The sequence below is a fragment of the Myripristis murdjan genome, chromosome 9 (assembly GCF_902150065.1).
Source record: "Myripristis murdjan chromosome 9, fMyrMur1.1, whole genome shotgun sequence".
NCBI lineage: Eukaryota > Metazoa > Chordata > Actinopteri > Holocentriformes > Holocentridae > Myripristis > Myripristis murdjan.
The window spans coordinates 20,268,733-20,290,854 of NC_043988.1; the positions used below are offsets into that span (position 1 = coordinate 20,268,733).

Genomic DNA, 22,122 nt, shown 5'->3' on the forward strand with positions numbered 1-22,122 from the left:
TTCCCAAATAATTTTAACAAAAGTGCTAGTAATAATTTGTGGAGAAAAAAAACACCAGAAAACATTTATCTATGACCAATTTTCATCCACATGAAAACAAAATAAGCTCATATTAATCACTTCTTAAGAATTATCTTTGTATTTTTCAACAGCTCAGAAGATAATGAAGGAAAATCCAAAGCCAGTATCTAATATTTTCATGTTATGATAATGACTGGATAGTCAGTTAGATCTGATATTTACCCATGGCAGTGAAGTCTACATCCTCCAGATTCTCCAGTATGTTGTCAATGCTGGCTAAGAACCTCTTAAATGTTGACGAGTCCATCAGTTCTTCTTGGGTCAGCTTGGGTTCATATGCTTTCCTTTTCTTTTGCTTCTCCTTCATCTTCATTTTTCTGGCAACTGCGAAACAAAAAATGCATCTTTACCTTTGTTTTCTACAATCTTTTCTCTTCTTGGATCATCTTGTTTTGACCTTGTGTGCCAGAGTGAGCACCATTCAAGCCCCCCAAGGAATTTCACTAATGTTTTTGTTTGTGAGCCTGTCTCCAGCACCTGCAAAGCTGTTTTTTGTATGTTCTTGTGTTCTTTTGTATCATTTTACATTGTCACTGAGCAGCATGAATCATCCAAAAAAACATCAATAGATATCAAACATCTGGGACAAACAAAAATAATTACATGTAGGCTGCCTTTCATACATATGAAAGTAAAAATTTAGCATTTTGATTTGGACTCATCCCTGTGGTGTAAAATATCAAATTTTGTTTGGCTGCAGATTTGACTGTAAATTGGTAAAAGACCCAGCAAAGAAACACCGGATGATTGTATGAGCCTCACATTCAGTTTAACAGAGCTCAACTCTACACTATGGCTTGAAAACAGACCTTCGCTCATGCTGGGCGGTGGAGAATCCTCATCAGAGGAGTCCCTGTAGCGACTGCCTGAGCCTCGCCGGCTGTCTCTGTGACCCCCGCTTCTCCGATGATCTCCTGAACCCCGGCGTTCTCTGTCATCGTGCTCCCAGGCTTTGTCTTTGTCTCGACGTTGCCGTTTTCTTGCAGCTGTAGCATCAAAAGTGAGATATAACTCAGGAAAAGCCTTCAAACAGGCTCAAGTAATCTAATAATGACACAACATGACACACTATCAAACAAGTCATCACTACAGTGACCTGTTGTCCTTGAAGCAAACATCTCAATTTTTACTGAAATTTATTGTGACTGGTTATGATCGCCCAATGAGAACTGATGTTGATATTAGTAATATGTATGATGCCCAAGGTCCAAAATTAAAACCCACCAAGCGCCAAATGAGGGTAAAATTTTGGGCTTGGCAGAAACCAGCGAGGTGATCCCAATAGGTTTATTTTCCCTGTAAATAAAATGTAAAACCGTTCTCACCTTTCTCACTCATCTCCGACAGCCACACACACACACACACACACACACACACACACACACACACACACACACACACACACACAGAAACAGACACATATGGAGCACACTGCTGTCCAGTAGCCACACAGCCCCTCCTCTCACCTGCAGCTCTTGCTTTGTCTCAACATTATTTCACGTTAGCTTCAATAACTTCCTGCTCTTACTTTAGGGAGTGTACTCCCAAAGTAAAATTGCTAACTAAACATGGCAGGTGCGGCAGAGGCCCCAGAAAAGTTTGGGTCAAAAAAGAAAACAGCTGGGATGTTCTGTGTTTATTTCTTTCCATGAAGCTAACGATCACGGATAGGCCAAGGATGTCAACAGGCCAATATGCAAACATCGCTACAACGTAGTGCCAATAAAGGGGTCTAGCACCTAAAACTAGGCAAAGCACCTCAAGGACATGACTTGAGGTCACAATTTTAGTCAAACAATGCATAATGCAGTTTTATGTAAAGTAAATTTTCTCCCTTTACCTGCCATTGGCAGATGAGCCAAAAAGTTAATTTTGAATACTGACGACAGTCCTACTATTGTCTGGCCTCCTACAGGCCAGACAATAGTATGTGTACTTAAATAAAAGACATTTTGTACTGCAGATGGTGTGCAAGAAGTAAACTTATTATTGCACGAGACTGTCTTTCTCCTAGCACCTGTCAGTCAGTTGTGCAAGCCAACCAAACAACCAATTTCTTCAAAAGAAATTGATGGAACCAATCACTCTAATTGCTTTCAATAGATTTACTCCCAATTCTTAGAAAAACATACCGAACACCCACAGGGTAAACAGTATGAGTTGCAGGTTGCTCAAAGCCCCATATCCTGTTACACCAAGTGCTAACCACAACACGGCACACTGGCACGGCTGACAGACACAAGATTTCCAGCTCCGCCAAACCTAAGTCCTGAGGTCTGGGAAAATGTAGGCTTCTATAAGAGAAACAGCAACCTAGACAATAGCTGTGGAGTGTGTAGGATTTGTAAAACAGAAATTAAGCACTTTGGAACCACAATAAATCCATCCATCTTCAACACTTATCCACCAGTTCTTCAGTCAAAAGTCAATTCTCCAGATGTATGAAGATAAAGCATGAAGAGATAGTTCTGTGAAGCTCACAAAGTGGCATCACAACTGACAGCTGGACAAGCTGCTAAACAGTGGGTTATGTTACCATTGTTGTCAGTTTCATTTTTAAAGACTGGTCCAAGCATAATGTAGTTCTATGCACAAGACCGCTAAATGAGGCGAACACTGGAGAGAATAAATAAAATTCTTTTTTTTTTTTTAATATATGTTCAAGTACTTTTGTCATGAAGAAGATGGAACTGTGTAATGATGAAGAACAATAACAATGCTCAAAACAATAGCATTTCAAAGCAAACATGACACAATAAACTTGCTTGGGCTTTTTTGTTTGTTTGGGTCTCACCTTCTTCATTTCATATTTGTTCATCAATTGTGAACCATATTTGTTGCCACTGTGTTTCAAAGTAATACTGTCATATGATTCAAAAAAAAAAAAAAAAGCGAAATTCGAAATCATTCTAAAAGCGAAACCCTCACTAGTGAATAGTGTAAAACAGACAGCAATTTCAACATATTCACTATTTTCCACGTATTCTCACTCCCCCCAACCTATAGTTTTAAAGGAATAAAATTTCTCCAAGGACTTACACTCTCCATTGGCGTCAAAGTCTTCATCCGAGCTGACCTCAGCATACTTGGGCCTCTCGTTGACAGTGCTTCGTTTTCTCTTGTTCATCTTTACCCTTTCACAAAGCGGCATAGTGGACTCAATCTCTGCCAGCAGCTCTGGGGGCAGCTCCTTCAGAACTGCTGGGTCCATACCACCTGAGGGTTTATTACACATACACACATACTGTCAATTTAACTGTTTATAGAAAGGTGGTCATGGTTGGAAAGGCAATATCAATGAAAAGCAGCCTAAACAATGAAAGAGGTCCATATGACAAGGAGGAAGAGACAGTGAACAATATCCATCATCTAATTGCCAGGAAGTATGCAAAAGCTTGTGCTCCTTACTTTTGCCGGACTTCCCTGAGGAGAGCCTGTTCTTGCCAGACTTGCTGTGCCGGATGATCCTCTGGACCTGGTCAATAGAAAGCTTCTTCAAAACCACCACAGGTTTGGGTCTCTTCTCAAAGTCCTGCACCAAACCCAGCCTCTCCAATTTCACCTTGGGTTGGCCCCACATGTGCCCTTCTGTTGACACACTGCCATCCTTATCACGTTTCACCTGAAAGAGGGGTGGCAGAGGTGAGGAGAGGATATTGACGTTATTTTTTGACATTGTTCTCACTTCAAAGTTTTGAACTTTCAAAGATATGAGCTTTGATTACAAGCAAGAAAATAAAGTAAGGGAATCAACAAAAATGTAAATAATGGATTTTACTGATCTAATGACACTGTCTTGAAAAAATAACAGAAAAAATAAAGTTGATTTCCCAAAATGTGATTGGTTAAAATGATGTTAGTATCCAACATCTTTTTAGCATCAGACTTAAGGCACTTGCTTTTGGCTATACTCAGGACTTACACTTAACAAATCAAACTAAACCACATCCATCTATCCATAATAGATGGTTAGGTTGTAAATGTAATGTATTTACAGATTTTTAAAAAACATCCATGGGATAACCAAAAGGCTTCTAGGTGGCAATGATTCAAACCGAAAACAAGCAAGCGAGCAGTGGTGTGATTTGGTTTTGTGAGGTTGCAGGCAGTGGCGGTTGAATGATTGGTAGGTGGGTAGGTATTGGATTGGGTCAGTCCAGATCACCTTAGGGATCTGGAAGTTCTTCAGCGCGCCACTGTGCCCTCCCAGGAGGTGAGCAGGAAAGGAGTCTGGAAGCTTGGCACCAGAAGCAGAGGAGGCTGGTTTGGTCCCCTCTTGCCTGCTGCTACTTCGACCAGGCTCTCCGGTGGAAGTGGACCGGTACCCAGACCTGTCTCGATCACTTCGGTAGCGCGCATCAGGTGAGCGTCTGTCCCGACCTCCTGTCTCACTACGATGTCTCCTATCTCGGTCAGAGTCTCGATCTCTGTCTCGTCCATGATCTCCGCGGTTTGACGACTTTGGCGCCTCTCCCCGTCTGTCCGAAGAAGGTTTCCCATCATGCCGATGCTTTGATGTCTCCCGACCTTCTCGCCGGCCATCATGTTTATCCACTCGGTTCTTGATCACTTCTGGTCGTCCATCTGGTTTCAACCGCAAAACGGTGTCGGAACCTTCCACTGCAGCAGGTCCGCTTGCTGGTTCTTCAGGCCAGCGTTGGGCCTCAAGGGCTGGAATAGGGGCAGCCAGACAGGGGTCTAGCTGGCCGTCAGCTCTGCCTGCCTGCTGGAGGTCGATGCTCACCATGAGGGGAGGGCGGCTGGCTCCATTACCAGCCGCGGTGGCCTCTTGCGGGGTCAGCTTGCCAGCGTTGCCCCCTCCTGCTGATCCACTGCCTGGGGCTCCTGTGGGTCCCCCCGGCCCGCCTGCGCCTGGCTCAAGGGGGAACGAGTCCTGCTTTCTCTTCTTCAGCGGCTTGTCTGGAAATACATAGAGAAAAGGAGATAAAAACAAATATTTATTACCTCTAGGAAAACAATCAATGTTCTACATATTCGTGTTGAGCAATCTTTGGTGAATCCTACATACCTTTGTCTTGCACCTCCTTGGAGCATCTCTCGCTGGCTGCCTCTCTCTCTATCCTTTCAATTTCAGCCAGGGCATCTAGCTCAACATCGTCATAAGGGGAGGAGGGAGGCTGAAGGCCACTGGCACCACTTGTCTGCTGGGGAGCTTGCTGCTGGCGGGCTGCCACAGTCGGCTGGAGAACAGGCACCTGCTGGAAACCCAGTTCAGGCTCTATGTTGTCCGAGTTCTGGTCCATACCTGGCACAACCTCACCTGGGTGGGTAAAAAATAAAAATATAAAAATACATAAGTTGTTAAAGGTTTGTTTTAAAATTGCATCTCCTAGTGAGCACTAGTTAGCTGATTGATAACTGTGAACATCCACCTACAGATAGGGTTGGGTACCGAAACACGATGCCAATAGGGCACCGGTTCCGACGTAAGCAGTAGTAACGAGACCGAATAAGAACAAAAATTTTGGTGCCGGTTGTTGAACGTGACATCAGTGCCACTACTCCGCACACTTGTTGATCAGAACTGATAGTGAGAGGATCAATAAAGATGCCTAAGGCAAAACGCTCCAAGGTTTGGCTACATTTCACGTCTAAGGAGGATGCAGACTCTGCGACATGCAACAAATGCCTTAAAGCAAGGTCATGCAAAGGAGGTAACACATCGAATTAAATGAAACATCTGGCACAAATGCAGTTTATTTCAAAGCCAAACAATGCACCGTGTTTGATAATCTACGTCAGCGGTCCACAACCACCGGTCCGTGGACCAGTACCGGTCCGCGAGACATTCCTGACCGCGCCGTGCAGCCCGACTGTAACCCCCCCCCCCCGCGATTGCGCACAAATGGCACGAGTTTATTAGTACCATATGTGACTTGTATTTATATTGTTTAAATATTTAAGTTAATATTATGTTCAATATTAACCCTACTGCAGAGACCCTATTTTAGCTTTGGATGGTGACGTGGAAAATAAGTCAAATAAGCTGTTATTCTTTGTGTTGCTTGCTGCTGTAACCTGCCAGTGTTTTCATGAATCATGATTGTGCTGGTGTTACCCCCAGCCCCTTGAACTTTGTTTCTGATTTTTAATATCATTAAAAAACATGGTTTAAAAACTCTTTTCACGTCTTTATTTTTTTTTACACCAAATTAAATATAATAGTATCGATAAGGGTATTGTTAAGTACCGGCACCGATAAGCAGTATCGGTATCGATACCGTGAAAATCCTAACGATATACATCCCTACCTACAGATATAGACAATTTCAAAATCTGCACTGTCAGCTCTCAATCACTTACCAGGAGGGTCAGACTCACTGGACTTGACCCTAGACAGCTTGAGGGTGAGTTTAGTGGAGTCCTTGTTTGGAGAACTGACAATGTCATACATGTCTTTCTCCTCTTTCACCGAAGGGCCTTTCTTCCTTTGCTGAAGCTGCTGTTTCTGGTCAGGTCCCCCCTCCCTTGGTGAGGCTGCATAGGGAGGTGGTGACTGCAGAATCAATGGGGGACGAGAGCCCGCTGTGAAGGAGCACAGCCAAAATGAAAAGAAATTCCCTCAAAGCATAAAAAAGAGCAGTGCATAAAACCAACACTAACACTGCCATGACATAGACAGACATCAAAAGTCTATTCTATTATACTCTAATGCTATCCAATCTTATCCAAAAGGAATAAGGCTACCAGGGTAAAAAATAAAAACATGCGGCCTTACATCAAATTTGAGGCCTAATAGCATCAAATTACTATGTAGTGAAATGCAAATTATAAGGCTAATCGAGCAAGAGGTTTCTCCATAAATGTGGAGAGTCTGTCCAGCCTAGTCCTTCCTTCACCCCCCACCATCCTCCTTACGTTTAGGTGTTCCTTCACTCCCTGCTGGGGAGCAGCCAGACTGGGGAGACCTCAGAGGGAAAGAGGCATTCCTCATGGCCGAGTCACCCTCCTGGATACACAGAAATGTCAAAAACAATGACAAAAACAATGTGTTGGCATGTTTTCGGAAACAGCATCATGGTGAATTTAAGGGGTAGTAAATATACACAATGTGAAACATCACAAAATGACTGGCCAGCAGCAATTTATTCATTGTCAACATTTCTTGCTTAAACAGGTTTTATAATGGAATGTGCATGCTTTTCTTTGTTTATTCTCACTTGGCCAGTTGAGGTTATATATTTTTCATGTTTTTATTCATTTCTACATTAAGTATCATAGTCTTACCTCATTACCCAGCCTGGGTACAATATTTAGGTAATCGTCAGTGCCATGTCTGTCTGGGTGGTGGTTGGCAGTGTTGGCCATCTGACCTGACACTTTGCCCTCATGAATGTTCCTTATGCCACCTGGAACCATGGGGCTGGCCACAGACACTGTCAGACAAAGTGGAGAAGAGGCCATTTCTTCTTTAAACCATCCAAAATTTGATAAAGGAAGCACAAGAAGTAAATAATGGTGTGGGGCTTGTACATTGTTTATGCATAGGGACTGTGTCCAAAAAGAAATAAATCATGAAAAAAAAAAATTATTTACAAAACCTCCAAAAAACTCGCCCATGTATATGCATGTACATGTGTGAGATGTATGTATTTTCATGTATTTTTTATGTATTTTGTACATACTCCTTGATAAAAAAAATGAATTTGATGAACTAAACTAAACTCATAGCATAGGTCCCCTGTGTGGTGTCTTATTCAGGGGTCCATTAACGAGTTCCAGAACTAATTTAACATCATTTTAGCTTCATTCATTTTCACTTATGAGAGTGAGACAATGACACCCCATGTCTCCCCACACTTACCCTCCCTGTTCATCTATCCTAATTCAGCAGCAAATAACAAGCAACAATGAAAATGTTTTTCAGATTTTCCTTATTAAATAGGGATGTGTGATTTATGTGCATGGATTTTGAGGGACTTTGAAATGACATCACATAGATACACAACTCACGTTTAATTGTGCAGTTGTGTGACGCCATGATGACGAGTCTGCAATAATATCTATTCAATAACTGACAGTCATTTTTCAACAGTTTGTATAAAATGTCATACACTAAAGCAGGGGTCCCCAAACTTTTTCCTGTGAGGGCCACATAACTTTTCCCTTCTCTGATGGGGGGCCGGGGTCAGTTTGTAACAGAAAAAGTGTGACGATCGCAGGGGTGCCTAAATGTAAACATTGATTGTTTTCCAGAAAGCCACACATAACCAAATATTAATAACCCTTTCCGGGATCTTCACAGAAAAAAACTCAGGAAATAAATAATAACACTATTAATGAAATAAATTACACTATTAATTAAATCAATTCACAGAAAAAAAAGTCTATGGAACATTAACTTTCTGTTGTGTCGTGCACAATCTTAACAGGTAAAAGTTCAGCTTAGTTGTCAGAGCAGAATCTCTTACTTAGCAGGGACGGTTTTTGCTATGGGCAGTGTGGGCAACCACCCAGGGCGCAATCTACTTGGGGGCGCACGAGAAAAAAAAAAATCACCAGTTTTCTAGACTACCGTATTGACCCGCACATGCCATCAGTACCATCAGTCGGCATCTGGCGGGCCGGCCACGGCACCGGCCGGTACCGCGCCCACCCGGTCTGGTCTGCCGGATCTGACAGGTGAGTGGCTTAATGCCGGCCAGTGCCGGCTCGCCTAATGCTGCTCCGGTTGGAGTAGTAACATGAAAGGGCGCAAGCCAGTAATTTCGCCTAGAGCGGCAACATAGGCAGAACCGCCACTGCTTAAATGACTCATATGAGCAGTCTCTCAAAGTTCTTGTGTTCCTTCCTTATAATTTTGTAGGTTCCAGTAGGCTTGTCACGTTCTATGCGTGTATTAGTCTCGATCGCGTGGCCAGACTGAAAAAAAAATAAATCAGAATGCGTCTCTGGTATTGTTCAGGGGGCCGGGCCAAATGTGGAGGCGGGCCGTATCCGGGCCGTAGTTTGGGGACCACTGCACTAAAGTATTGCCACACCTCTTTATCATCAAATTCAGGTGTTTCATCCAGTCCCAATGCCACAGGTGTATAAAATCAAGGACCTAGCCATGCAGTCTGCCTTTGCAAACATTTGTGAGAGAATGGGTCGTTCTAAAGAGCTTACTGAATTTGAGCGTGGTACTGTAAGAGCAAAGTAATAGGATAATAGGATGCCAACATTGCCACAAGTCAGTCTGTGAAATTTTTTCCCTCCTAAATATTCAATGATCAACTGTAGCTGGTATTATTGCAAAGTGGAGGTGTTCACGAACCACGGCAACTCAGCCACCAAGTGACAGACCACGTAAAGTTACACAGCAGGGTCACTGAGTACTAAGGTGCATAGTGCATAAAAGTGGCCAACGCTCTGCTGACTCACTAACTGCAGAGCTCCAAGTCTCCTCTGGCATTAACATCAGCACAAAAACTGTGCCGGAAGCTTCACTGCATGGGTCTCCATGGCCAAGCAGCCACATGCAAGCCTTAACTCACCAAGCACAATGCCAATTGTCGGATAGAGTGGTGCAAAAAACACAACCACTGGGCTCTGCAGTCAGGCAGGAAACAGCAGGGATAGAGAAGCATGATCAGTCCACAGAACATATTTCCACTGCTCCACTGTGCCAGCTGTAAAGTTTGGTGGGGGAGGGATAATACCATGGGCTTCTTCTTCTGGGGTTGGCCTAGACCCCTTGGTTCCAGTGAAGAGAAACCTTAGTGCTTCAGATGACCAAGACATTTTGCACAATTCTACACTTCCAAATTTGTGGGAACAGTTTGAGGAAGGCCCTTTTCTGCTCCAGCATGACTGTGCCCCAGTGCACAAAGCAAGCTCCATAAAAGCATGGTTGGGTGAGTTTGGTGTGGAAGTACTTGAATGACCTGCACAGAGCCCTGACCTAAACCCCATACAACATCTTTGGGATGAACTAGAACGGAGAATGCGAGCCAGGCCCTCTTGCCCAGACACAGTCTGAGGGATACTACAGATATACAACTGTCCATAGAGATTTTCTTGTGAGTGCTCCCAATGCTACAATTACTGACAAAATCTTTCAATATTTGGTATGGACATGGGTCATGATTAGGCCACAACATGCATCAATTTTCACTACCTTGGCAAAAGTAAAAACTACTTTGGCTAAAGCTCCTAAACTTGTCTGGGGGATACACGGTTGTTAGCAACTGCATATTCTAGTTAGTGGTCATATGCTTAAGTAGGCTGTCATGAAACCAGAAATTCAGCTGTTGATACAAATACAAGTGAGTTTCCACGTTTCTTGATACCCGTTTCGAGTCCACGGTAAAAAAAAAAAAAAAAGAAAAAAAATCCCCTTTACTTCTACATACAATCCTTCATTAAAATCTGTTGAACACTCAAGCATTTCAGCCTCAAGTATTTAGAACAAACAATAAGTCAACTGTGCTTAAAAAGCAACTTTTTAGACTGCACAGAATTTCAATTACAGTATTCGGGAGAGACATGAGTAAAATATGGAAATTATAAGTGGGCTTATACATAAACAGTAAAAGAAATAACTATTTAACAGGAAACTTCGATGGCACATTTGCATATTTTGTTTCGCGAATTTATTATTATCTCCTGAGTATCTACCTCCAACGCAAAATCCTTCCACTCAAGACTCTTGCTGTGTTTCTTTTTAACAAGCCAGGGCGGAGCTGCCACTCCAGTAGTCATCTTTAGCCATCTTTCATGTGTGTTTGTCTCGTCTTAGGCGCACACTTGAAGTGTAAATCGTACAGCCCCCGTCAGTTCCGGATGAATATGTTACGGCCTCTTGAAGGCTAAATCTAAATAAATACTAGTGCTGCGTTCCAGCGGACCTGTGAACCTGTGAATCACGACTTCAAAGTCACGAGTTACGACTTCAAACCGTTCCAGGCATAACCGATAAATACAACCGTCTTCAGTTGGTCTCCATTCGAACAAGGAAGTCGGAGTACGTTGAGCACAATCGAGTTCACAGGCGTGAATTCACAGGTTTGGCTATAGCCCCGCCCACTTTTAACCGGTAAATTACCAGTTACGGGTGGCCTGGAACGCAGCATAAATCTAACTAGGTACATCAAGCACCTACAATGCCACAGAAAATGGGTATCATCGTATTTTTGGACTACTGGCATCGACTTGGTACAAAAGTATCGGTTCTCGTGACATCCCTATGCCTATATACTACAAAGACACCTCCTGGAGACTGGTTATCACTTGCCACCACCTATAGTTGCAGCTCCATTATAGACAAAAAACAACAACAGTAGGCCTTGAGACTAAGCCCCTGTCGTAGTGTGAGCAGCACGTTTAGGAGAGCTGCAGCATCAAGTGCTCCATCTGTGTATCGAATCAGGAGGCGTTTAGTGTTGAGCATAGGTCAACCACATTTTGGAAGCACTCATGGCCCAATACACTATGACTACAGTTAAACACGGAAGGAAATACACTTGAAGCATAAAAACGTTTCGGGTTAAGGTTACGCCTATGAGACGCAACCGAGATGTGAGCCTGTACTGAGCCAGTGCAGACAGCTGCATAGATAAAAAGAGAACAAATTTGTTGCATATCACATGCCAGTAAAAAACACTTCTGATGCGCCCGCAGTCTGGATAAGGGGTAAGGCCATCCCATCATCCCAGGACAGAAAAAAAAATGTGTCTGGGACTTTATTATCATTGTCATTTTTATTTGCCTGTTAATTAGGAAATGACACATCGGATCGACTGTACATGAACAGCAACTACAACCAGTGTTTCCACTACCGCAGCTGACTAAAACTGAACGGGTCTCCTCTTGCTGTTACTGTCAGTATTCACTAGCTGCCCCTTACGGCCGAAACACACCAGGCACTGACACAGCATGCCACACCGGCAATATTTAATATTTTTGTGCTATTTAAAGAGAGTAAAGAGAGCAGTGTTGCAGACTGACCACCAAACAGAGGAGAACTGCATCTTACCTGAGTTGACCTACAAGCCTCAAGCATTTTTAAAAATAAAATCAAATATTTAAAAAACAAATTGCATTTTTTGGCTAATCATTTGAATGGTGTGATGTTATGCAAGTAACCATTACAAATGACAAGAGAGTAAAAGAACAACATTTTGAATTTTACAGTTAACAAAGACTTGAGGATGATGGTGAAAAAGGTTAGTCTGAAGTCCTAATCAACATTCTACCATCTAAAAGCTAACTAAATTAAAAACAACATTCTGCAGTCTAAAATCAGATTAAAGAAATAGTTCCATCATATTAACTTGCATCATTGTATCTGTATTTGATGAACTCTGCAGATACATTTGACAAAAGGTTTCAATTGTCCTGAGTTCTGTAGCTTTTAAAATGCCAGTTATGCAAAATAGCTTCAAAACTGCAGTCTACTTTTCTTTAAGCCATTGCATGCATAAAAATAATAACTTTCATATAAACTGAATGCCATGTTAAGTTTCAAGTCACATGTCAAGAAAACACAGCTGATAGGTTGTAATTACAACCTCCATGAGTTCCAGTGGTGCCAATCTCAGAACCCATCAGCTATTATCAGCTATTTTGAGTGTGATTCAGCCTCTGGGGGCGACGGCCAATTTTTCAGGTTTTTTGGTATAGCTGGAAACAAGCCAAAAACCGTTTCTGTTTCTTTTACTCCACGAGTCAAGGTTTCTCCACACCATACCAAACACCGATAATTTTGTAGGTGCTTTAGGTCCAGACAACATTTCACTCCCCACATGGAGTGAAATGTTTACTTTCATAAAACAACTTTGACTACAAAGGGCAACTACTCAGACTACAATGCAAACAGAAACCCGAACACCATCCAGCACACTAAAAAGCTCGACACAAACTCAGAAGAGGCAAAGTTTAAGTTAATCTCTACAGAATGAAATGGTAACCATTCATAATTAGCCGTATGCTTTAAATGCATTTCAAACTAGCAGTTACTAAACAGTAGAATTACAGCTGCAGCAGAAAACTACTCAATGGTATTCTCATTAGATTAAGAGGTGTAAGATAATTTGATGCCTAGGCAAAGAAACTGAGCTCAATAAAAAGAAGTAGCTGAAACATAGCCTTTGTATAAAAACACACACTAGAGATCAGGGATGTTTACAAAAAATCAATTGATCGATTATTGTTTTGTAAGTGTCACGTCATTCATCCTTTACGAGCAAACAATTTGATGTTATATTTAAAGTGCATGGTAACTCTATGTCTTGTAACCTCACAACAGTTTCAAAAGTGACTCTTGCAAAGACTTGGTTCAACTGAAGTTTGACTGACCCAAACCTCGAAACCCAGCTGCGAACAGCATCATCACCACTACCATCTGCCACCTCACCAAAAAGATGTAGTTCCAGCCATCACATTGAGGTTAAAGTTAAGTTTGATCAATAAAAATATGATTATTTAACAATTAAATTATTATTAATATTAATAGAAGTATTGTGATACATATTAATTTGATCAATGTGTATGGCCCTTGAATGATGATCTAAAAATGGAAATGGCCATTGAATGCCCCCCCCCCCCAAGCACCTGGTTACTAGTTGTTACTTTCTCATTAATTCCTTTACATGCTCATTGCTTATTATTCATTAATTACATCTCTAATATACACTCAAAGTTTAAAAAAAAAAAAAACATAAAATATTTTGCATACTATCCCCATCACCACGTAATCTGCCAACATCTGTAAAACAATGATCTATATTTACAAAAAACTCCCATGCTCACACACACACACACTCTTGAATGTTACCTTGCTGTATCTGTTGGTGTTGGTTATAGGTGGGTGGTTGTTGGTGGGGATACTGCTGGATGTAGCTAGTGGCAGGGCTCTGAGGAGTGTAGGGGCTGGGCACTGGACTGTTCTGCTGGCCCATGTACCGGCTACTGGAACCAGTTGGAGGCGACACAAAACGGCTGGTAGAGATGAGGATGAAACAGGAAGGGAGGAAATCAGCAAGATAAGGGGTTAAAAGAGGTAGAGCAGGAGGGTTGTGGAAAGATAATGCATAGTAGAGAAAAGGTGTATAGTGGAAAGTAAGTAAGAAAAAAAAAAAGTATGAGGTTATTAGCATTTAGATTCCATGATCTAGCATACTGATAACTCCCATTTATTTGAGTAATTTCAAATTAATAGGGCTGGGCTATGTAGACTAAATCAAATATCACAATAGTTCTGACTGAATACCTAAATAACGATATTGTGATGATGCTACAGACTTGACTGTACATGCTTTCACAAATGTTTTACACAATGAGACTTCTGATAAACTAACTATTAGTAATGTGGATATGATGATCAAGCAGGTAGCGGTAAATAACAGAACAGCTATAACATTCAGTTCAGAAAATTATGTCCCATTACTTTAATGCAGCCTGTAAAATAAAAGACAACGCTTATGCCATACCACAATATTACAATATCCAAAATCCCAGATCATGATCATGATACTGATGATGGGTTTATTGCCCAACCCAGTAAATTAATCTAAAATCTAGTTATGTAAGTAATAAGTAATATAAGTAGAAACTATGTCATCAGGTTTTTGCTATGATATTCATGAAACTAGTTAAACCAAATGTGATGTGATCATTAAACAAATGTGATCAGGAAACAAAATGAGAAAAATGTAAATAATACGAACAATCATTATAATAGGCCCGTTTCCACCAAAATGTTCCTGGCAGTATTTGGGGGGCAGGAGCTACTACAGGAACGTCCTCTCGCTCGGCCCTCTCAACTGCTGTGTCTCCACTGAGAGGGCAGAGTAGGAGGATGGTTCCTGTAAAGTTACCAGGCGGTTGCGCGACCGTGACCGCGGCATCAAAATGCGCGTTGTTAAAAAGCCTATTGTTAGCGTTAGCTAACGTCCGCTAAAACTAACGTTATCGCCCATAAAAAAGCCGGCTAAAAAGTGTGTTGTTAGCGTTAGCTAACGTCCGCTAAAACTAACGTTATCGCCCATAAAAAAGCCGGCTAAAAAGCGTGTTGTTAGCGTTAGCTAACGTCCGCTAAAGCCAACATTAGCGCCCCTAAAAATGCCAGCTAAAAAGTGTGTTGTTAACGTTAGCTAGCACGTTAGCGTTAGCTTGGTAGTGTTGGCCATGTTGCTAGGGACACCTGCTTTCTGTTGACATCACATTGCGCCGTGAGTAAACCCAGGAGTTTTTCGGGGCTGCTCAGAGTCCCTACCCCGAAGCAGGGCCGTTTTTTTAGCCCCAGTAAAGGTTCCAGAACTCTCTCCTTCGGGGTAGATCCGGCGGTGGAGACACGCGACAATGGCCACGGCCGCGTAAAATTACCCCGAAGTTCCTGCGGTGGAAACGGGCCTAATCACATCACTTGCTGCTGTACTGCAATACTACTCAGCTCCTCTCTCTAACCCCGACCTACCTTGATGGGTTGGGAGAAATGGCTGCCTGCTGGAAGTTCCCGGACTGGGCCGGGCTATGAATGGAATTCTGGTTGATCTTGTACTGTGGTACCATAGGCTGCTGCATAACATCTGCTTAGGAATAGTGAGAGAAAACATTGAGATGCTGTCATTATTTTATGACTACATACAGTGTGAGTGGAGCAAACAGTTGAGGAAAAAATAACACAGATTTCAGGCAAAGATGTATTTGGTTAATAAATGACTATATGATTGTGCTGTATGTTCTTGTGGGTGTCAGAATGTCCTGGATGAATAAGTATTTCATTACTTTTCTCCCTGAAGATGCCAGGGTTCCTGGCCAGCATGGTCTGCAGCAGCAGTGGTGCATCTCCCTCTGGCTCATCGCTACCCAGGTTGTCCTTCAGCTCTCTGGAAACATATACAAATCAGGTTTGACCACATTATAGTGTACACAGAGCATGACAGCTGGTAACACAATTAATTAAAGCTGGGGCAGGTGTCATTGGTGTCACTGTGTAAAAATTCCATAATAACCATTCAGTATATTATAATTCAAGGGGTCTGAGAGAAAATTTGACTTATGCACATCCTGTAGGCTTCAGAAAATCTAGCCCATATGTGTCAAACTGGTGCCATGGAGGGCCAAGAGGCAATAGGTTTTCATTCCAACCAAAAACTCCACCAGGTTATTTCAGTGATTACCACACCTTCAAGCAGAGAGGATCTAGCCCATGACAGAAGATTTTAGCCAAACAAGGGTCATTTCAGAGAGAGGGCATTCCTATTGGCTGTTCTGCAAATGCAGGTGGGCATGTATGCAATCAGTTCGTGTCTGCTGCCCTGCCTGAACTAGTCTTCCTGCTCTCTCCGCTACCCCCCCACATGAGTATTTTATTTAAAAAAAAAAAAAAAAAAACACTAAAACCAGCTCAAAACGTCTGCTTCACAATAACAATATTGGTGTAACTAGGATATTCGCTGACAAAGAAAAATTTAACTTGGACATATTATCAACTACAAGTTTCTGTTCCTGTGCTTATCTGGTGGGCAGGGCTTAGGACAGAGAGGGGTGGGGGTGGCTGCAGAGGGAAGGCTGTATTTTTAAATTCCAGCATTTCTTTGTTTTAATTTGTTGTTTTTTTACCTTTTCCAGAAAACTGCCTATCCAAGCTTTAAATGCAAAAACAATACATCCCAATTCTGAACAACAGGTTCTAGAGAGAATCCATACTATGCAGAACTAAGCCTTCACACTGTATTACCGCCATGGTGTATTTTGAATAACAAAGTAAGGCAAAACTACTGAAATACTACCAGACTTAGCTGTTGGTACAACCAGAGAAAACCACATCATTACAATTCTGGCTTCCTCTTCATTTGTTACCTGTTTGATTTCCAGATCATTTTCATAGCAGTTACATCTCATCCTCAGACTGAGCCCCCTGAGTGCCGCAAAGTCTAACCTTAAGACCTAAGTTAGCCAGTATTTTGCCATGCAAGTACTCCTACTCATACACTCACATGTGCTCTGTGGAGACCTGGTTGAGGCCATGGGCTAGCTGAGAAGCCAGGTTCTCATCCCGACAGGCCAGCAGGCAGGTGACATCCTCTGCAATCCTTCCATTGTATAGCAAGCTCTTAGTGGTGGTGGCCGGGAGAGGGGAGGGCAAGGGCAGCTGGTTCAACACTGTAACAAAGTGGGAGACAGAGGAAAAGAGGAAGGCAGGGAGGTACAGAAAAAGGAAGTGAGGCAGGTAGAAGAATAATGAAAAAGAACAGGGAGGAAAAGAGAAAAAATAAGGGGAAGGGGTAACCAAAAAAGAAGACATGATGGTAGAAAAATAGGGAAAATGGGGCAGACAAATCAAGAGAAATCAGGAAGAATACATAAATGTAAATATAATTGTAAATTTGCACTTGCTCAGACAGACTTTTCAGCTAGCTTTCCAAAACACAGAAAATTGTGCCACTCACAGTCTGTGAGGCTAGCGATCCCAGCAAGAGTGGTGATGGGAACATGAGGCATATCCCCATTCATGCTGAAGGTGAGGGTGGGGGAGTGTGTCAATACACAGGTAGATCGGGGGGTCGATGGACGACACACCCGTCCTCACATCTCCTGACACCTGGAAGAAAAGAAGTTGGGGGTGAGTCCGTGAGAAGGAAGGGGAGACAGGGAGAGGAGGGGGGGGGGCAGGGAAGGAAGAAGGCAAGAGTTAATCGGGAAAAAAAATTAAAACAAGTAAAAACAAAAGGGCTGTCATATACATGGAATCAATTCAACACTGATTATCACCAAATATTGGTTATAGTATGAAATCAAAGACTGACCGCCAACCATCTATTCTGCTTTGACAGTGAAATCAGATTTTGAGAAGGAGAAAATAATTTGATATGGAGAGTCTTTTGTGTTTTCATTTTGTCCTATTAAATCTTGTCATCTGAGAAAAAGGGGCATGTTAATCATTTATTGATGTGTGATCTTTTGTTTTCATTCATGCATGTAAAATAATAATCTTTTGTATATTTTATTGATACCCAAGGGGTACTTGGGACACAGATTGGGTTAATGAGGTTCCTCAGAAATACGTGGCACTGCAGTGTCTTCTTTAAGAATACTTCAACAGGTATACAGAAGAATCAAACATGGACATTTTGATTGGGTTACTAGCCATTATGCAATCTTGATGCTAACATTTAAATGTATCATTCGGACTGCTAATATTATATACTGCTAATATGATATGCAGAAACAGACCAGCAGTGATTTTAAGTTATCTGATCCAATTCGCTACATAATTATTTGCTTACATAATTTTACACACTTAAAATACTAGTGTAGTTGCAGTTTACTTAAGTTTAGTTTAGTAAAATTATCCTTATTTTGATATGAGTGATATGAATAAATGTGATGACACAATATTCAGTCTTTCACTAGGAGCCAATGCCTAATATACTTCTTGAAGACTACCAAAAAATGTATAAACTGTTTGCATTCCCTGCATGAAATGATTGCACTACACAAGTAAGCCTTGTGGCAGTGGACTGATCACCAGTTTCATAAAAATCTACAACTATTAATAAATGATAACTGATAAATAGCCTTGAACAAGTTAATATTTTGACTTTTTTTCTGAAATCATGCCTGTTTTGTCCTTTGCATTTTTCATCTGCTGGCAAAATATGTGGATAAATATGTAACAAAGAAATGCTGTTTTGGAAACTACATAATTAGCACATGGTGACTGACCCTGTCATGGATATCAATCTTTCAGTGTGGACATTTATGGGCACATTAACATTTAAAAATTCTCAGCTAATATACTTTTATATTTACTTTAGAGTAGCAAAACTGTAACAACAGCTAAGCAGTAACCACACATGGAAAGTCCACTTGCTAACTTCCAAGTCTGACCTCCTACATGGATTTTAAACCATACACCTGAATATGGCATGAACCTTGCCTTAAAAGCATAACATTTTTTAAAATCCATGTGGCTAAAGTGGATAAGCTAGGGCCTGTGGTACTTTCAAGGAGTCAAGACATCTATATCCTTATGATATCCTTGATCTCTTAGGCATGACTATGACAGAAATCAAGGAAAAGGGGAGGGAGAAGCCAGTTGCAATTTTCACACAATGTAAACGCAGCCCACGTTTCATGGATAAGCCTGGTTGCTACAACAAGCTGCAGAGAAGGCCAGCTTGGGGGTCTCTTGTCTCTCTCCAAATTCTGATGATTTCTCTTGCGTCTAAACATTGACAACGATAAAATGCAAAATATGCTGTATTTTCACAACTCTTACAAAACAAGAAAAAAACATTCTAAATTGTCGCTGTCTTGTTATGAAGAAAGACTATTCAGTGTTTAAGCTAAGATAAATGACTCAAATCATCAGGTTATCCACTGCCTGCTGATATAAATACCTTTTTGAAGAACTCTTTTCAGTCTTGGTTGGACCCACTGACATTTCAGAAAAAAAGTCCTACTCCTACAATCTGTTAAAAGAAAAGAATGGCACTACATCAGACTTGGCATGAGACAAAAGTATACTGTGCTTCCTTTTGACAGTTATAAATGTCTTGTCAATGGCAGTTAGTATTCACTGTCAGACATGCACTGAAAATTGGCCATGGTCCTTCTTTCTTGCTACAGATCCCTCAAGACAGGAAAAAAAAAATATGTGCAACTTTTTTTTTTTAACTAAATGAGAAACTCTTCTGATTAGCTTTTTCTACAGTCACGCACAAACTTCTTAAATTAACATCTGCAGGGAACTGATGGCATGCAAATTTGTCAAGACAGTACTGCAACCAACAACTGATTCCAATCTCATCACTTAAGACTTTTGGATATATGTGAAACAGGTTCTGCATGAACATACACCAAGACTAAAGATGAATAATGTCAACAACACCAGCTAGTTGCCGCACGCTGTGCCTATGCCCTCTCTCTCTCCCTAGGCAGGGGCTTGGCTGACAGCTGTGAGACTGACAGGCAAGAGGCAGCACAAAGGAACAGATGCACTGTGATGGTGGCGGCGGCGGTAGTGGGGGGGCTGCATCTTCCTGTAGCTAACAGTAAGCGTATGCTTTCAGAAAGCTGGCTAACGTTGCTGCAGAAAGCAATGAAATAGTGTTTGTTGTGGATAATATGCAAACACTTTTACGCTTCCTACGATCAATATTAACCTATCCACCAGACTCCGACAGTTGAGATCAACTGGGGTAGCTTGTGCCCAGTCAATAGGAGGTCAAAACATTTCAAAACAGGACACCAATCTAAACTAACATTAGTCCTGCCAACCATTCTCGCAAGCCAAAACAGAACGTCTAACACGACTCAAACGGTAGAAAATAACGTTAGCTATCATAACGTTAGCAATCCAATTAATTGTTAATCTTAATATGCTAGAAATGCAAGTGGATATTGGCTATTTGCGAACAAACCCGTTATTACACTGCCGTCAAGTTAACTGCCTGGATAGCTTTCGAATTCGCCGCGTAGCTAATGTTTCCACTTTACACTAGCAGCTAGGCTCACTTATGTTAGCTGCCTAACGTTAGCTAACAACAATAGTCGCGCTTTAATGGCTAGCTAGTTAAGCTAACTAGCTCTAACTGTTGTTAGTTAGCTACTAACGACGTTCCGTCAAAAGAAGCGAGCTAATCGAAATAAAACCGAACGGCTAATCAGATTATTAAACGTAAGCCAACCTTCCGTAAACTAGAGAACAGGCGAAGGGAACGGTCAACAAGATGTAAAGGCAACAGCACAGATTCTAATTCCGTGGCAACGGCCCAATCCTCGGACTCGACAAATGACATCCAGTTGAGGCCGTGCGCCTCAGCAGAGCAAAAACACACCTAGCTAGCGGGTTGGCTAGTTCGTTAGCTTCCGTTGCCTCTCGGTCAACGGTTATCGACGCTATAGGTGGTCTGCCGTGGAACATTTATTCAGAAAAAAATAAATCGCAATTTAGAAAGTTAACTTCATCAAGATGGGGAACTAAATGTATTTACCTTCGGATGTTGCGTTCTAAGGGAGGGGAATGTTTTAGCTTGGTTGTGTCCGTATCTCTAGCTCCCCCTTTCTTCTCACTCGCAGCTCCTCCAAAAAGAACTCGACTGGCTTGCCAGCTAGCTGGTAAGCTAGCTTGCTAGCTATCAACAATAATCCGGGTCGGACCGATTCGTTCTTCTTCCGTCACTCAAGGGTGAATGTTTCAACGCAAATTTATGGGGAAACATTCGTTCTTCGATGTTTCAGTCGGTCTGTACCGACATAAATAAAAAGCGTAGCCAATTTCGACAGCAAATGAGAAATATGACGATTGTTGCGATGATCAAGAGGCTCTCCTCTCGTAGAACAAAATGCCGACCGGAAGTTCTGCCGTCTGACTGACCAAAGATCTCAAGAGTGACTCCCTCCATCGGCGCCAAACGAAATACCATGCAACGTTTCGTATGTGGGTCGGTAGAGGGCGCTGCAAGACAAGTTTCTGTTGTCTCTCTGTGTTCCGGATTAAAAAAAAAATAGCTCTTCCTAAAATCAGTCAACACAAATATCACAGCAGAGTTATAAATGTGACTGCTGTGTACCACAGACACACTCTAACTTCAGAGGATAATATAGAAATATGACGGTGATACCACAGGAAACAAAAGCAATATTATGTAAACATCTACCGGAAAATTATTGTGCAAATATTATAGAAATAGCAAAGGAGATCAAACAAAACGACACACTGAAAAATAATGTGTGTGTGTGTGTGTGTGTGTGTGTGTTTGAGAGAGAGAGAGAAAGAGAGAGAGAGACCTTTCTTTCTGCCTTGTCTTTCGCGGTTCACTTCATCTGATGTCCCCACCTGTCTCTTTGAAAACATAAAAGCACCATTATGGGTTTACACTAGTGGGGATCCACACTATTTTGCGGACCTCAGTGTGGAAAGTGATATCTTGGCGGTAGACTCTGAAGTTAGTTAGGTTAAGGTAAAAGTAAGGAATAAGGTGAGGAATATGAAGAGCGGTGATAAAGGAAAAACCTGAATAAATGGGCCAAGAAACATAACGAGTGCACATGTTTTCAGACAGGTGTACTGCATGATACAATTAAACA

General features: G+C 41.8%; 1 protein-coding gene across 4 annotated transcripts in view; it reads right to left on the bottom strand.

Moving 5' to 3' along the window:
* Nucleotides 1-21,392, bottom strand: part of nipbla (NIPBL cohesin loading factor a) — a 42,075-nt gene extending 20,683 nt beyond the window's left edge. Inside the window, exons 1-16 of one of the 4 annotated variants that reach the window (XM_030059580.1) lie at nucleotides 21,027-21,392; nucleotides 19,431-19,502; nucleotides 17,478-17,629; nucleotides 17,025-17,190; nucleotides 15,811-15,911; nucleotides 15,500-15,614; nucleotides 13,859-14,022; nucleotides 7,330-7,478; nucleotides 6,961-7,051; nucleotides 6,406-6,627; nucleotides 5,111-5,362; nucleotides 4,247-5,001; nucleotides 3,490-3,703; nucleotides 3,121-3,297; nucleotides 891-1,067; nucleotides 244-405 (exon numbers count right to left, since the gene is read on the bottom strand). In XM_030059580.1, coding sequence (XP_029915440.1) covers nucleotides 244-405; nucleotides 891-1,067; nucleotides 3,121-3,297; nucleotides 3,490-3,703; nucleotides 4,247-5,001; nucleotides 5,111-5,362; nucleotides 6,406-6,627; nucleotides 6,961-7,051; nucleotides 7,330-7,478; nucleotides 13,859-14,022; nucleotides 15,500-15,614; nucleotides 15,811-15,911; nucleotides 17,025-17,190; nucleotides 17,478-17,541 — 2,809 coding nt within the window. In that variant the 5' untranslated portion in view covers nucleotides 17,542-17,629; nucleotides 19,431-19,502; nucleotides 21,027-21,392. The remainder of the gene's footprint in view (nucleotides 1-243; nucleotides 406-890; nucleotides 1,068-3,120; nucleotides 3,298-3,489; nucleotides 3,704-4,246; nucleotides 5,002-5,110; nucleotides 5,363-6,405; nucleotides 6,628-6,960; nucleotides 7,052-7,329; nucleotides 7,479-13,858; nucleotides 14,023-15,499; nucleotides 15,615-15,810; nucleotides 15,912-17,024; nucleotides 17,191-17,477; nucleotides 17,630-19,430; nucleotides 19,503-21,026) is intronic. The other 3 variants (XM_030059581.1, XM_030059582.1, XM_030059578.1) reach the window with 3 other exon arrangements.
* Nucleotides 21,393-22,122: the final 730 nt, after the last annotated feature.